Below are 14,940 nucleotides of genomic sequence, written 5' to 3'. Positions count from 1 at the left end.
CTCTTCTCTGAATCTGAAGGTGTTAAGCAAAAAGAATTGATGAGAGAAGGGGAAGAAAGACAAATAATAAAAGCATTATGTTAATCTAATATTGGAGTGCATTCACATTAAATCTTGTTTTTGTGGGTTTTTTTACGTGATTCTGGAATCATGCTAAGTCACAGCCCCTCCAGCTTCCCTAGACTACAACAATAATCACAGATTGATTCCTTAGGCTAGCAATCCTGCCTGCATCTCGCTGCAGATTGTTACCTGTCACCTGAATGACAGACTATGGAAAAGTAAGCCAAAAAGAAAAAAAGGAAGAAAGACTTCTGGGAGCATCCTGTCAGTTATATGAACATTCAAAAGCTATAGAGAGGTAAGATCTCTGTAGGCTGGGTAACCAATTCTTTCCAGCAATTGCATCATAGTTCAAAGTGAACCACCAATTTGGCCTGTTCTCTTGGGATAATTTCCTTGTGAGGTCACTGAAATTCTGAACTCCTTCCTTTTTTTCCCCTCTCCAACAGTTCACTGAGTTGAAACTATGTTTTTTTCCAGTATAAAAGAACACTGCAGGGAAACAAAGGTGACACCTATTTTTCCCTAAGTACACATCTGACCTGTCACACACAGCTCGTTAGGCCTTGCTGATATGCCATAAAGAAGCACTGAAGACCATGGCATATCCTTACAGACATAAGAGCGAGTCAAATGCATGTATGGTTTTCATGGCAGCATTTTTTCACCTGACTAAAAAATCCCTGTTCCTCAACATGTTCTCCCCAGAGCTAAAGATCCACTTGGTGTCTCTTACCTCCTTCATTGTCTTTACTGTCAGTGCAGAGAGTTTCCATGGCTACATCACAGCCTGCTCCCCTCCATCCTGGCTGGCAGACACAATGCCAGCCATTTTGGTCCAGTGTGCATCTCCCATTGCTGTTGCACAAACCAGGGCAGCCCTCTGTTGAAACAGACAAAGAAAAAGCACAAGTGATTTAAATATGCAACAATATAAAAAGAAAAGAAAATACAAACAAGGGACACTTACTGGGAACAGGCCTTAAGAACAGCACAAATACTGTAATTGCACATGGAGCAGAACAGCAACATTACCTGGGGAACATAATTCTTAACAAAGTGGCATCTTTGATTGGCCTGACACTTGAGACACCACTTACCTGTACAGGCAGGAAATAAATGCACCAATCCTCTAAATACCTGCAGGCCAGACAAAATTAAGTTTGATTTTTAAATTTTTTTTTCAAAGTAAAAAGAGATGAGTGCATAGTGCAAACACAGCTGTGTAAAATGATACATTTTTCTGTGCTCATAGAATAGATCATTATTTGCTCTATGCAGTATTGATTAATTACTGGCACCAATGATTAATCTCCCTGTTACTATGAACAAATCCCTCCAAATTCTTAAGCAGGAAAATGGGTATGATTTAGACAAGTAATAAAAGAGAAGGTTAACTTTATCTGGTCTCAGAGTTGCCGTGTATTCATGTGAAATTACAGTCTGTTAAATAATTGCACAAAGTATAGGCCACTTTTAATGACTATACTTTATGCCAAAAATACATTCCTTTTCACAGAATAAGCAAAGCCCAGGAATAGTGAAGCAGCTTAGCATCTATTCTAACAAACATTAGGATTCAGGCTGCATACGGATGGGACAGGACCAACAGGATTTCCAACTCAATGTAATAGCTGTGCGTATTTGATTACTTAGGACGGACAAAATGAAATACCATAAGGACCACAATAAACATTGATAGACTGAACAAAAACACGGTAGTGACGTGCTTCAAGACAGATAGCAGAGAGTGATTTTTTGTGACAATCTCCCTAAGGCTTTTGTGCTGTTACCTTTATATCCTATCTTGTCTGCTTTTATGGCCAAGGAGGGAAAATTTGGGAAACAATTAACATAATTTAATATATCCAAAATCGATAATTGTTTTCAGTCTAACATTGCATTAAAAAAAACAGTATCTGTCACTTCCTAGTGATGAAATCTGGCATGCAGCCAACATGATCTGTATGAGAATGACAACGCTATAAATATGTAGATTTCAGTGCTCCTTATCTATGACTGTGATAAGACACTGACAGAAGCAAGTACAGATATGGCACTAACTCTCTTATGAGAAGCAGCTACAAATCAGATATTTCTGGAAACAACAATTCTCCGTAAACTTGCATCCAAAAACCCTAAGTAACTGGGTAAACAATTCTTCACATTTTAGAACACCTATCTCTGTCAACTAACCTACTGATCTATTTTGTTTAAGCTTAGAGTGGTTTTTCAGAAGCAAGTTGCTTTTTTCTTCTAAAGAATTTTGAATTTACTGACTCCTTTCAACCTTGTAGCTCCAAATTACAAAGATACAGAAAAAAGTTATAAAGGGCGCTTAACTCTTGTCAAATCACTCTTAGAAGGCAGAGAATCAGGAAAACCTCTTGTGAGGAAGGATGGGTATGCTACAGTTATGGATGTTGTGCCATCATGCCAGGCTGAAATTAGTCTTGCTACTTTTATTCCTTCAGACTGCAGCTGCTAATAGTATTTGTTAATGTACTGAGATCTATTTCTTCATAGCATTTCTTCTATTTGACTTACAAAAGACTTACATATATAATTGCAATACTGACAAAGCAATTTAGGAGTCAACTGGGTACACTCAAGACTTATTGTGTGAAAGCCTGGATATTGCCATCAATATTGCCATATTCTAATGAAAAAACACAAGGAATAGGGGAAGATACTCAGGGAAAGAGGGGTAGGAATATTTTAAACATTTTTCTAAATCAATTTTTTACCATAACTGAAGATAAAAGAATCTTTGCTGTTTCATGGTAGGTTTTTGCATCCTTGAACCTCTTAATAGAAAATGTTGCATAGACGACAAAAGATTTTTCTAGATTCATACAAGATACAAGTCATAATTTCCTGTAGATTTTCTACATTCAGATAATCAAAAGCTTAAAAGTCTCAGGAAATCTATTGATATATCAGTATATAAACACACACATCTCTATATTTGATCTGTTCTTTAGAACTAATGACACTTGTTCTGTGACAAAAGTATCACTTGGCTTTGTTTCCTTGATATTTAGGGTTTTGTAGGCAGAGGTTCAATGACAAAACTAACAAAAAAAAAGGTACAAACAGCAAATGAATACTATCTTCAGTTATTGGTTCAGATTAAATCTAATACATGTATACAGTTTGTTCATAAATGTATAATTACTGATAAAGTGTTACCATACAACAAAAGCAAATTTTTGAGATGAGTTGAAAGCCATATGAGTTATATATATAATCCATGGAATGTATGTAAGAGAAGATTCTTTGGCCCAGACTACTATGTTTTTAGCTATGTATTAATATTAAAAAAAAAAAACCAAGATAAAGTAGTAGATAAAGGCATGTCAAAGAGCAAATATACAGTACCTTTCACTATCTTATCCAAATAGTGAGCTTGAGAATTAAAAAGAAAAAAAAAAAAAAACAGACAGACATTTCAGAAGTGTCACATGAAACAAGAATTGTTCAGAATTCACATGCAAATCAAGCAGGTGCACCTGACATGAGAGGCCTTACATTACAAAATGAAAATGTATTTCAAGGCTTTTAAAAATGCAAGAAATTCTCTTTTCAGCAAGCATCGTCATGAATCAATGAAACTGTTTTAGAAAGTAGGCCTGCAGAAGCAAAAGGGAAGCTACATTTCTGAGACTACATTTTCTTCTGACTTGTCTTGCCATGCTTTGATTTTTTTTATATAACAAAAATATAATCAAAACTACCTTAAAAATTCGATTTTCAACACAACACAAGAGCAACTCCTTAGCATGTGAGCTTTAAAACACCAACCACACAGAAGATTTTTGATTTGCAGGTCACTCATAACTCTGACAGCATAACCAGTACACTATCTTATTTCTCAATGGATTAACAGGATTCTTAGGAGGGTTTTTTTTTCTTCTGCTTCAATTCAGTCACAGTTATTATTCTAAGCACACAAACCAAGTATGTAAAACAAGCTGAATTGTAAATAAGGGGTGGAAGAGGGCATAGTGAGGTTAGTAGTGTGATGATCCATTTCATTTTGAAAAGCAGGTGAAAATTAAACAGGCTTTAGATGTATAAAAATAAATAACACGGTATATATAAGAATAGCAAGACTTCTTTTTGTAAGTTATGACACTTAAGATTTCACAAAAGATTTGAGGAGGCAGATGGATGAATGACATACAGAGCATAAGAAGGATTTCAAGCAGCAGGGCCTACTTTTAATACATGAGACATAGCACAGATGGGTAACATATTCCCTCCTTCCTTCCAGGAAACAGACATCAACTGCAGTTGTGTGAAAGGGGTTAATGTCATACAGCAAAGCCACCAGGTCCACTGCAGGCTACCAAAGCCAGCCAGCCATGCCCAAGGAGATGGGAGACTGCAGACCACGGCAGTGGGAACAGCCAAGCTGAGCCAGGAATGTTGGACTCCATCCTCTGCTTCTGCTGGGGACAAGGTCTCTCAACACAGCCCCCCCCAGCCTCTTTCCTTTAAAACTTGACTTTCCTAAATCCCTGATGGATGATGGCCCCTGTCTGGCAAGTTCTCTGTCATTGCTAGGATCCCTTTGGGTGGGTAACAAAGGCCTTTCCTGCAGTTTGGATGAAGAGAAAAAAGCTGCTCTGGACTCCAAGGAGGGAGGTGATATATATCAGGAGGCACTGCTACAACTAAGAGGAGAAAATTTTCTAGTTCCTTTTTCTTGAAGAAAGTGTCAGGTGTCCACTGCTCAGCTTTTTTCTGCTTTTCCCCTATAACAGTGAGATTAATGCCAGACAAATTAAGATGAAAACATCAATTACAGAACATTTAGAGCAGCAGCAACAAACTAGGTAGCTTTTCACATTAATCACAAACAAAAAGAAATATGATACAGCTACATTTCAGGGTGGATCAAATTCTTCTCTTACTCATCCAGTATAATTCCCCTTGCTTCTACACAGCTTAAAACATGGTTTAGTATGTGTGGAGGAATAATCAAGCTCTATTTCATAAAATGAAAGCAATCAAGTCTGTCTGGGGAATTCATCTATCCACCAGTAAAACATTAAATGCCTCTTCAAGTATAAGGATAGGTAACAGAACACTACAAAAACCTCCTAGGTAACTGAAAACAGTCCCTGTAATCCCAAGTCCCCCACATTATTTATTTTCAGAATCCAATCTTCATTAAAAAACCCCAAACAAACAAACAAACAAAAACAAAGCAACAACAAAAACCCCAAACCACCCCCCCCCCAACCCCAAGAGAGATTAGGAAAATGTTCTTTTCAGATTTTCTTTTTTATCCAGCAGTCTTATAAGAAGTCAGCTCCAAACCACAAAACTGTAATTCTCAGAAAACAAGTTCTACCTTCCAGCATCCTTTTACTCATGGTCAGCTGACATTAAGGACAATGTTAGAAAGTGTTTTGGTTAATATGCAGCATTATAGAAAAACCACAAAGCAGAAAATGAATGACAAAAACTGTATAACTTTGCAGTGAAGTTTAACTAGCCATGCTGTCTTCCTTATCTTCACGGCACCGCAACTGAAAGAGGAATGAACCTGCGTGGAAATACAAAGTACAAGCCTTTTCCCCCCTTTGTATAGAGAATTCTAGGTGGGATTTGGAGCACTTCAGTAGGATGGAGCATCTCAGCAGGCGCTCCTTGCAAGATATTTACACATCTGGCACATAAAGGTTATATAAAATTAAAAAGTCTAATTACAGACCAGACAATATACCTACAAGAGTTTTCTTGCAGAGTTTAAGACTGTGCAATTTAAATCTTGCTATAATCTCCAGGAGTAGAAGGACTTCCCATAATTCCAAGTGGAAAAAAGAAAAACAAAAATGAAGACAAGATTTGTACATTTTCTAGGCTACTCAAAGCCCAAGAAGATCTAAGTGGCATTCAAAATTCATACAAAATAAAGCAGAAATAATGCCATTAATCTGTGTGGGTCTTTATATAAATATGTGGCAGATAAATGATTTTACTAAGAAACAGTAACAGTCAGGCAAATTCACACTTAAGACAGCATATTTCTTAACTGGTCAGAATCCTGACTTTAAAAAAAAATTATTTGATGTCTCCCATTAATTTCCTATCAGAGATGTAAGCCAGTGTCTTCCTTACTCATATACTGCTTCCTCCAGTTATGACAGAATAGCCTAAGAATAAAAGTACATATTAAATCTATTTATTCCAATCAGCTCCCGTTTAAATCAGCATGAGTCACATACCCATTGATTTGATGTTCCTTAATTGGTCCTTATAGCACTGCTTTATTCTGATTATTCTGTCATTTGGCACAAATGGTGACATGCTTCTAAATGGTGTACAGTGAATTTACATCTCTGTTAGTTTAATTCATTACTCTCCATCAGATATCTTCACCCATCATAATCTTTGTAATCTGTACACTAGACTGTAACATGCCCTGTGTTTTTGTAATGTATATAGAGGCCTGTTACAGTGTCAATTCAATAGCTTGAGAGTCATGAATTACTTTGCCCTTGCCTCATTTCCACTAATACAATCACCTCTCTCCCTTCCTTACTGCATTACCACCTCTTCCTGTAAAAGGAAACAGAAGGAGAAGATAGAAAGAGAAAAGAGAACCAAAGAGGGGGGGAAGAACAGAACCAAAGTAGGGAAGAAAAGAGAGATGACGAAGAAATAATTTCAGTATTGGCAACAACAAAGAACGCTGTTCTGCTCCTCTCAGAGCAAGCTCTGCTTCGCTTCCTCTCCTCATCCCCCACAGCTCCTTACTGCACTTCCCATTCCCTGGGGAATGACTGCAGAAGGATCTCTGCTGCTCACACAAATTCCGTGCTCTCTACAGGAACATGTGAAGGACATTCCTTGCATCAGGCATGTTTACATTCCTACATAACCTTGCACCAAGTGTCACACAGTGAGACAGCAGGTTTTTCTTGGAATGAAAACTGACTGTAAGCAAACTACACTATGTTGTTACCATACTGTTTCCCTTAAGCTTTCCACACATTTATCTGTTTAAAGGTAGAAAGTTTTAATATCTTCACTTATTTTTAATAATCGTTTGTATTTGTATAAACTTTGTTTACAATCCATATGCCAAAAACCCTTGAACACATCAGAAGAATATTATGATAGTAGCCATGCCGAGCATCCAAAATTTAGGCAGTGATGGATTTATGGCTACCTGTGCAAGTTTTATACATTTTTTATCTTGTGAATGTGCAGAGCTCACAGTCCTCATTCAGCACTCATTCTCTCACAAACAACAAACAGTGCCCTAACAGGCACACTAGGCTGACCTAAACAAAGAAGCAACAGTTCTCTTTCAGAGTTTCCTATTACCTTCCTCCTTAAGTCACAATTATTTAGCACACTATCTTCATACTACTGTTGTGAAGAGAACTGGTGTTCTTACCTCATTTTACCAGTAACTAAAGCATAGAAACATCAGAGTGAGAAATCTCCATTCACTTCACTACAAGCACCTCTGATGTGATTTTCTGCAGTACTTAGAATTATATAGTATTTCATACAGGAACCAACATTTTAAGCAAATCACACATGTGCAAATCTTGCTCCCAGAAAGTGAAGAACAGTCAGAGAGAACTTCTTTACAGTCTATACTTGTGAGCAACTAACAGTAAATACATGTTAGAATCAAGAGTGGAATCCAAGTCTTCAAAATCATCCTTACCCAGTTCATCCTGTGCATGAGTTTCTTATGAACATTACACCCTGTGCAGCCAAGTAGTGGCAGGGGATGAGGCACACACTTTACCCGGGGTTTCACAGGTACTTGCCAGCAGAAGAAAAAACTTACTGAAAGCTTTCGAGAAAATGTAGTTTTAAACAAGTTTTGGTGCTTGTTTTGGGGAATTGGTACAAAACTCAGGGCTGACAGTTCTGTCTGGCTTTTCTAATTTACTCAATACTCAGTCCACAGTGGTTTGCTTCTCCTGACATGGCTACCAGATCACCCTCATTTCCTCGCATTTCCACCCAGCCATAGTTAAACTATTTTGACATTTAAACCAACATTTTGAACATAAAACCCCAAAACAGCCTTGTATTATTTAAACCCAGCATTTCTTATCCTAGGGAATACCATACTGATTCCTTTAGGCAACTGCTTTCACTCCCAAAGAACAACTAAAAAAAGCATGCATCCATATGCAAATTCAGAGCCGCTCCATGCCTCTACCAAAAACTTACAGAAGTCCAGAATTCACAAAATTTTAAAGCCACTCTTGTAGCCTGTCTTTAGAAAGGTTTACTCATGTCAAATTCAGCATCTTCTACTGTGCTTTCTGCCTGGCAAACTGGTTCCTAACTTGGATTTGTGCAGCTGATTATTCTTAAGGATAGAAGCCAGCATTTGTTGAATTGCACCTCATTTTTCTGCATAGTGCTATTTGTTAAAGTAATTTAAAATTCTTGTCCTGTCTTCCAAAGTGCTTGGGGGCAGCAGGCTTTGGTATCATTTGCAAATGCAATTCCTCCTATTCATCACTGAACAGTACTGAAAGCACATGTTCTTCCACTGTAAGCAGCTCATAGTCATCATCCATTCTCTGAGTTTGTAAGAACCTTGTCTTAGACAGACCATATGTTCAGAGCATTGCTGCCAATAGAGGAGGATTACAAACACTCTCTCCTTTTGATACTTTTTTGCTCCTAAATTTCCCTTTGCCCTTCTTGTAAAGGAGACCACATGGATAGAATTACAGTTTCACACAATTTCACTTTTTTCCTCCTTACAACGGCCAAAACACTGTTGTCACCCCAAACTCCTATCTTGTTAATCATTTATGCATTTTAAACATTTGCAGAGAGGTCTGACATCACTGCAATTTATCCCTTGCCCAAATTGCAACTGTTCTTTGCAGCAATCATTTATGAGATTTGTATACAAAGGCACATAAGCCCCTTATCCTTCACATTTTTTGTTCTGGACATCATCTCAATTTTACTCTAAAGTAAGATTTCTAACCATTATTACTGGAAAGCTACATATGTATTAGAATAAAAGGTTCAGTTATTTTTAGGATGTAGTAGACATAGGAAATTTGGGACTATTGGTAAGATCATGAGCAGTGCTGTTTCCTACTTAATATTAGTTTAGGTGGAAGAGGATTTAGAAGAAAGATTATATACCATTAAGGGGTTAAAACTATCACACACGTACAGGCTGGAAAAGTTAATTTGAATCAACAAACTTGTGAAGACCTGCCTCAGATACAGGTAAAAACCTGACACATTAAGAACTGCATAAAAGATAAATTTAGCTTGAAACCACATTAGGGCATGGATCAGGATGGGAAGCATTACAGTTTCCATCTTTCTCCCTGACTGAAAGTATTTAGAGAATGTGGTCTGACCAGCATGCAACAATAGAATGTACAAAAAAGCACTTACTCTCTGGCCACTTCAGCTCAAATAAGATTCACAACAGGCTTTAAAATTCTTCACCTCTCAGAGGATTCTGCTGCTTTCTGAAAATGTGCCTAACTTGAACTTCACATTTGGTCCTCATTTAAATGCAAATTAACCAATTAGCAATTTAAAGTATGCTAACAGTTAATTTGTATTTGAGATACTTGGTCTTGAAATGTGTTAAGGCCTGACCAAACTCTCACTTTTTTCATAGCTCCAAAAATGCATGCTCCATCTTAAATTCACCTGGTAATTGAGTTTTTTTATGGTTACCACATGTACAGATATTTGGAATATTCAAAGCTTGGTCTGGCAATTTAATAACATGCCCTTTAGGCACACGAAATACAAACCCCAATTTTTTTCTGAATTTCATGAAATCTTGTTAAACTGTGATTATCAGTCCTCTGGATGCCAAGAAAGTAATCATGTCTTCTTGCAGGCTTTTTGCATTGAGGGGCTAGGTATAAATATTGCTGTAAACTCCCAGCTGCAAAGCAGTCAGGTGTTTTGAAAGTAGGGTGTCACTCACAATACTATGGTGAACTAATTGAGACTGGATATAATTAGTTTTGAATACTTGATTGATTTTATCTGATAAAAACTGTTTGTCAAAGGTCATGCCTACATTCAGACACAATCTTATTTTTAAGATGAAACTTGTATTCAGGCATGATTCCATGAACCCATAACTGAAAAAACCCACAAATTTTGGAATTTTGATAATTACGGAATATATCCGTACAGAAGTAATTACTACAATTTGAGGGACAGAAAATTTTAAAAGAATCATAAAATTTATGAAAAATTCCTGTGCATGCAATAAGGTACAATAAATATGGGAAGCATTAAACAGCTCTGCAATGTGAATATCGTCAGGAATTAAACTTCAAGAAAAGTGAGCCATGCTTGGCAATTAGCATCAGCACTGAAATGACAGTGGCCATCACAGTACTGGTTTTCTGTGCTGCTAATGTGCAAATGTAGAGAAGATAGACCAAGCCCTCAAACTGGTTCATGACTTACTCTGTCGAGCACATGTGTCAAAAATGTATAGTGTAATGATATACAGCCATATCAAGTTTTCTATAAGCATCTCATTTAATTAACTGAAGGAACACATTTATCTTGCTCTCTGATCTTTATACAGAGATAAAGTGTCATTTCCCTGCAATCATATTTGAAATCTGTAGTATAAGGAGCCCCAAGCTAAACACGTGCTGAAGGGAACAGGTGCAGGCCATCTAACTTACTGGAGGAGATTCTGTCTCAGCATTCCTCAACACTTGCTGTACTTTGGTGCTTATGCTCATCTGATTGTGGCCACATGGAAAACCAGCACACTGATGCTTTCATGCTTGTCCCCAGACAGAAAACCATTTTAATCAGTCACCAGTACAGTCTGTGCTAATGGAAACACACTTAAAGGGAAGCGCTCTAGACTTCTTTTTTTCATAATTCTGAATATCAAACCCAGATGATATTCCAAATTTTCTGGCTAAAATAAATGAAACTAGAAATTCCTTGCTGAGGAAAATTTTTTTTTTTTGTTTGACTGATTTGAATGTCATGCTACTTTTTTTCTTGCAAAGAAAAAGGTTAAAATAAATAATTTGCCTTTTTTTTTTCCTCAACTAAATTTTAGGGGAAATTCTTAGAAAATAAACCAATTAGATCCCAGTTCTCACTGGAATATAAACATAGGCTGTACACTTCTCAGTGAACCACCACTGGCTTTGATTTTCAGTTCTGCACACCAGGTAAAGCAGTCTCATGTGGCACTCAAAAGTAGCATGGAAGTACCATGATGCTAACTTTAGCCCTCCTGAGGGATTAATATGAATGCTTAATGTCATTAATCCACATTTGCTCATTTATGTTTAGCGATATGCTTTCCATGCATACATATACAAATATTAATTTTGGATTGAAAGATAATCGTTCAACATGATAACAATTAAACAGCTGTAACCTGTCTTGTGTTAAGTAATGGAGCTGCAGGCAAGCTAAAAACAGATGGTCTTACCCACCCATGCTTAATGTTAAAGACTTAAAAAAGAGGTGTTGACAATTCTGAACAAGAAGGCATAGTTTTAATGCAAATTGGCAAATTTGCAATTTAGATTATGATAAAGCTAATTTAGTCTATAGAAAAAATTAGGCTGCATTGTAAAAGTGAGTTGTTTCACAGCACATCAATATAACAGGTTCCCCACCAACATAATTATTTACTAATTTCATTCAGCTAAGTGAGTTTAATGGAAAAGCAGCTGGAAAAGTATTCATATGTATGGGCTTCCTATGAAAGTTACCTTATATACTTATGGTACATGACAGTATATCACAAAAAATAATAGACTTTCTGAAATAATATCTGTTCCAATCTCATGAAACAACTACTCAGACAGGAGAGGGTCACTGAACTCATTGCAAGCCAGGACAGAAAGGAAACAAAAACATACTTTAGCACAACTCAGTTATGAAAACTTAATTACAGGGCAGATTTTCATCCAGGCTATCACCTAGGCACCAGCTGTGCATCTGCTGTCTTGTATCCCATTGAGATGCAGGTTGAGCTTCAAAATATAATACATGGATGTTCACCTCAGACCCATGAATGTCACTTGCAGACCAAATAAACAATTGACACCTGAGTTTCAGTAGCTCTGCAGTGAACTGTTGATTTAACCTGTTCTCATACAGGGGATACAGGAAATTGTGAAAATTACATGAAACATTTCAGCAGTGCCTGTTGTGACAGGACAAGGTGTAATGGTTTTAAAGTAAAAGAGGGCAGATTCAAACTAGACTTAAAGTTTTATTCAGTTGGATGGTGGAACACTGGACCAAGTTGCCCAGAGAGATGGAGAATGCCCTAGAAACATTCAAGGCCAGGCTGCATGAGGCTCTCAGCACATGAGGCTCTGAGCAGATCTATTTGAAGATGATGCTGCTTACTGCAGGGGGGCTGACCTCTAAAGGTCCCTTTCAATCCAAATTATTCCATGATCCTATGAGTTTATGACTACAGTTCTCCAGAGGGAAGAGATTATAAGCAACTTAGGTGCCTTAAACTGTTTAGTGCTTGAAACATACATTGCCTATATTTAGTTCAAACCTCTAAGATGATAAACAATAGCACCAGTGTTTGAGTTTTGCTAATTCCTATTAGATTCATTCATCAAAATGCTGAGCAAGTACTTATCTCTGAACATCTTTGATATAAATATGTGGAAGGATGCATTCAGAGCAAAGGCAGTGGCTCACAAGCGCTGACAGCAGGTGAGGTATGGAAGTTGCACCACCCTGTGCCAAAGGCCCATAATGGAACAGTGGGTATCAGCAACAGACAGCAGGTTCACTGCATCAGTCCAAACAATCTTGTCCACCTCACTATACTCATTGCTTCAAACAAATAGACCTCCCCTCCTCCCTGCTTTATTTAGTCTACTCTGTTCTCTATCACAAATGAAAGTATATAAAATACATATGTATATTATTTCTCCAATCCAGTCCTGTCATCTTCAGCCTTAGGGAAACCTTGAGGTTCAACCCAGATAGGCAGATGTCTAAATTTTTTTTCTGAACAAAAAAAAGCATACCTTTGCAATCACCTACAATTTTTCTTCCCAACATCCCGAAGTATTGAAATAAATTTAAAAAAATCAATGAAATAGGTATCAGGCAGTTTAAAGTAATTAGCATTTCCTAATTCCATTTAAATATTTTGAGGTATATGTAAAAATCAGCATAACTCAAGAAGCAATCTAAGATTTAAATGATATTAGAGAGAAATACAACTAAGGACTAACTTGCTTTAATAAGGAGACAGGTTTTTTCCTTCATGCTATGTTTTAACACATATCAACTTACAATGCAAACAGTGGGCTAACTGAAAATGAGACTGGACAGACAGTTATCATTTAAGAATACATAAAAATTGTCAGCTGAGGTACAAAACATTTTTTTACCATTTTGAATGGCATTCATGCTTTACAAAAATACCATAAATTCTTTCATCAAATGAGTTATGGATTGAGATGATTCAGTATATATTTCAGTTTGTGCCTCTGTGAGTAATGCATACACATCTGCCCCATTTTGAACATCCAGAGGTCTGGAGGGCTACTCCTTTCATAAAAAGTGAATAAAGTGAATTGCCCTTAAGATTTACAGTTTCTTTGCAATATTCCTTTCTCAAAGAAGCTGTTAATTTTGGCTGCTGCACTTCATAGGGCTTCCAGCTAATAGCTGCAACAAAGAAACACATTTGCATTTCTAAAATACTTCACAGTACCTCAGCTAAACGGTTAATGACTTTTAGAAATAAGAAGGGTACAATTGCTTATTTTTAGACATATAAAGGGGGAGTGAGTAGGCTTCTTTCATACACATAACACAAATTATGCAAATATTCTGCTACTAAGTAGAGAGTTGTAGGTAGCATAAAATGCCTGGATTACATATGGAGGGTGACAATAAAAAATTGGTTTGCATAGTCCCTTGTGCTTTGAAATTCATTGCTCAGAAAGAGCTACTACCTACTGTAGGGTAGATGAGAGAAAAGCAAATTGACTCTTCATCTGCCAAGCGAAGGAGGCAGCAATTTTTCCCCCATGAAGCTGAAATACTGCTGGAAATGAGCAATAAAATGACCTGGATTCTCTGTAACATGGAAAGAAACAGGTCTAAAAAAATAAATCTAACAGCAGGCTAAAGCCTGTACCTTGTTACTTGCCTTGGAGGCTGTAAGGGCAGTATAAACAAATCAAACTATCTTTACAGCAGCAGCCAGAAAGTAAACACCCATTTAAAGAATAAACAGGTGGAAAGACAAACCTGCTTGCCCAGTGCTGAGGAAAAATTTGTTTGTGCTTAATATGTTGGAAAAATTGTTCAAGAGCAGTTCATCCGTGTATAACTGCAACCCTTGAAATGCTGCCAAGGTCAGTGAGACCAACAGCAGAGTGATCTGCTGAGTAATTGCTCGTTGGCAAGTTAAGGCAGTCAGGGGAAAGGCTTTATCCGACTTCTAAATATTTACTTTCTTTTATTGTTCAGAAAGCAGTTCTCTCCCCACCTCTCCACTCTTTGTCAGCATGTTTTCTGGAAGCTCCTCAAAAACATTAACCCTATTGATTCTCCCTCTGCTTCTGCAGATGCATCTTGATTACCTCTCCCTCATATGTTCGAGCAATTTCATTAGTAAATAACAAAAACTCCAACCCAACCAACCAACCTTTACAAATCAATTGTGATTGCTGTAAAAAATAATTCTGAAGTCAATCTTATTACTTTCACACCTGACTCCCTTCTGAAAAAGAAAACCTTGCCTCATCTTCTGGGCACAGTGACGTGGGTATTAATTAACACAGCTGTAATAGGCCCTCATTTTCCCTGCCCTCAGAGCTCTTATTTACCACTGCTTCTCTTTTGCAGCAC

The 14,940-nt window shown here is 37.2% G+C and overlaps 1 protein-coding gene across 7 annotated transcripts in view; it reads right to left on the bottom strand.

The window, feature by feature from the left end:
* The window catches only part of TENM3 (teneurin transmembrane protein 3), a 314,810-nt gene that overhangs the window by 63,087 nt on the left and 236,783 nt on the right, over positions 1–14,940 (bottom strand). For 4 of the 7 annotated variants that reach the window (XM_058803861.1, XM_058803863.1, XM_058803864.1 and 1 more), the window contains one exon: positions 800–946. In XM_058803861.1, the coding sequence (XP_058659844.1) occupies positions 800–946 (147 nt within the window). Of the gene's footprint in view, positions 1–799; positions 947–3,444; positions 3,472–12,148; positions 12,165–14,940 lie in introns of all 7 variants that reach the window. The other 3 variants (XM_058803859.1, XM_058803860.1, XM_058803866.1) reach the window with 2 other exon arrangements.

This window comes from Ammospiza caudacuta, chromosome 4, assembly GCF_027887145.1.
Source record: "Ammospiza caudacuta isolate bAmmCau1 chromosome 4, bAmmCau1.pri, whole genome shotgun sequence".
NCBI lineage: Eukaryota > Metazoa > Chordata > Aves > Passeriformes > Passerellidae > Ammospiza > Ammospiza caudacuta.
Note: the sequence above shows the minus strand (reverse complement) of the source record. Positions and strands in the feature narration are given on the sequence as shown.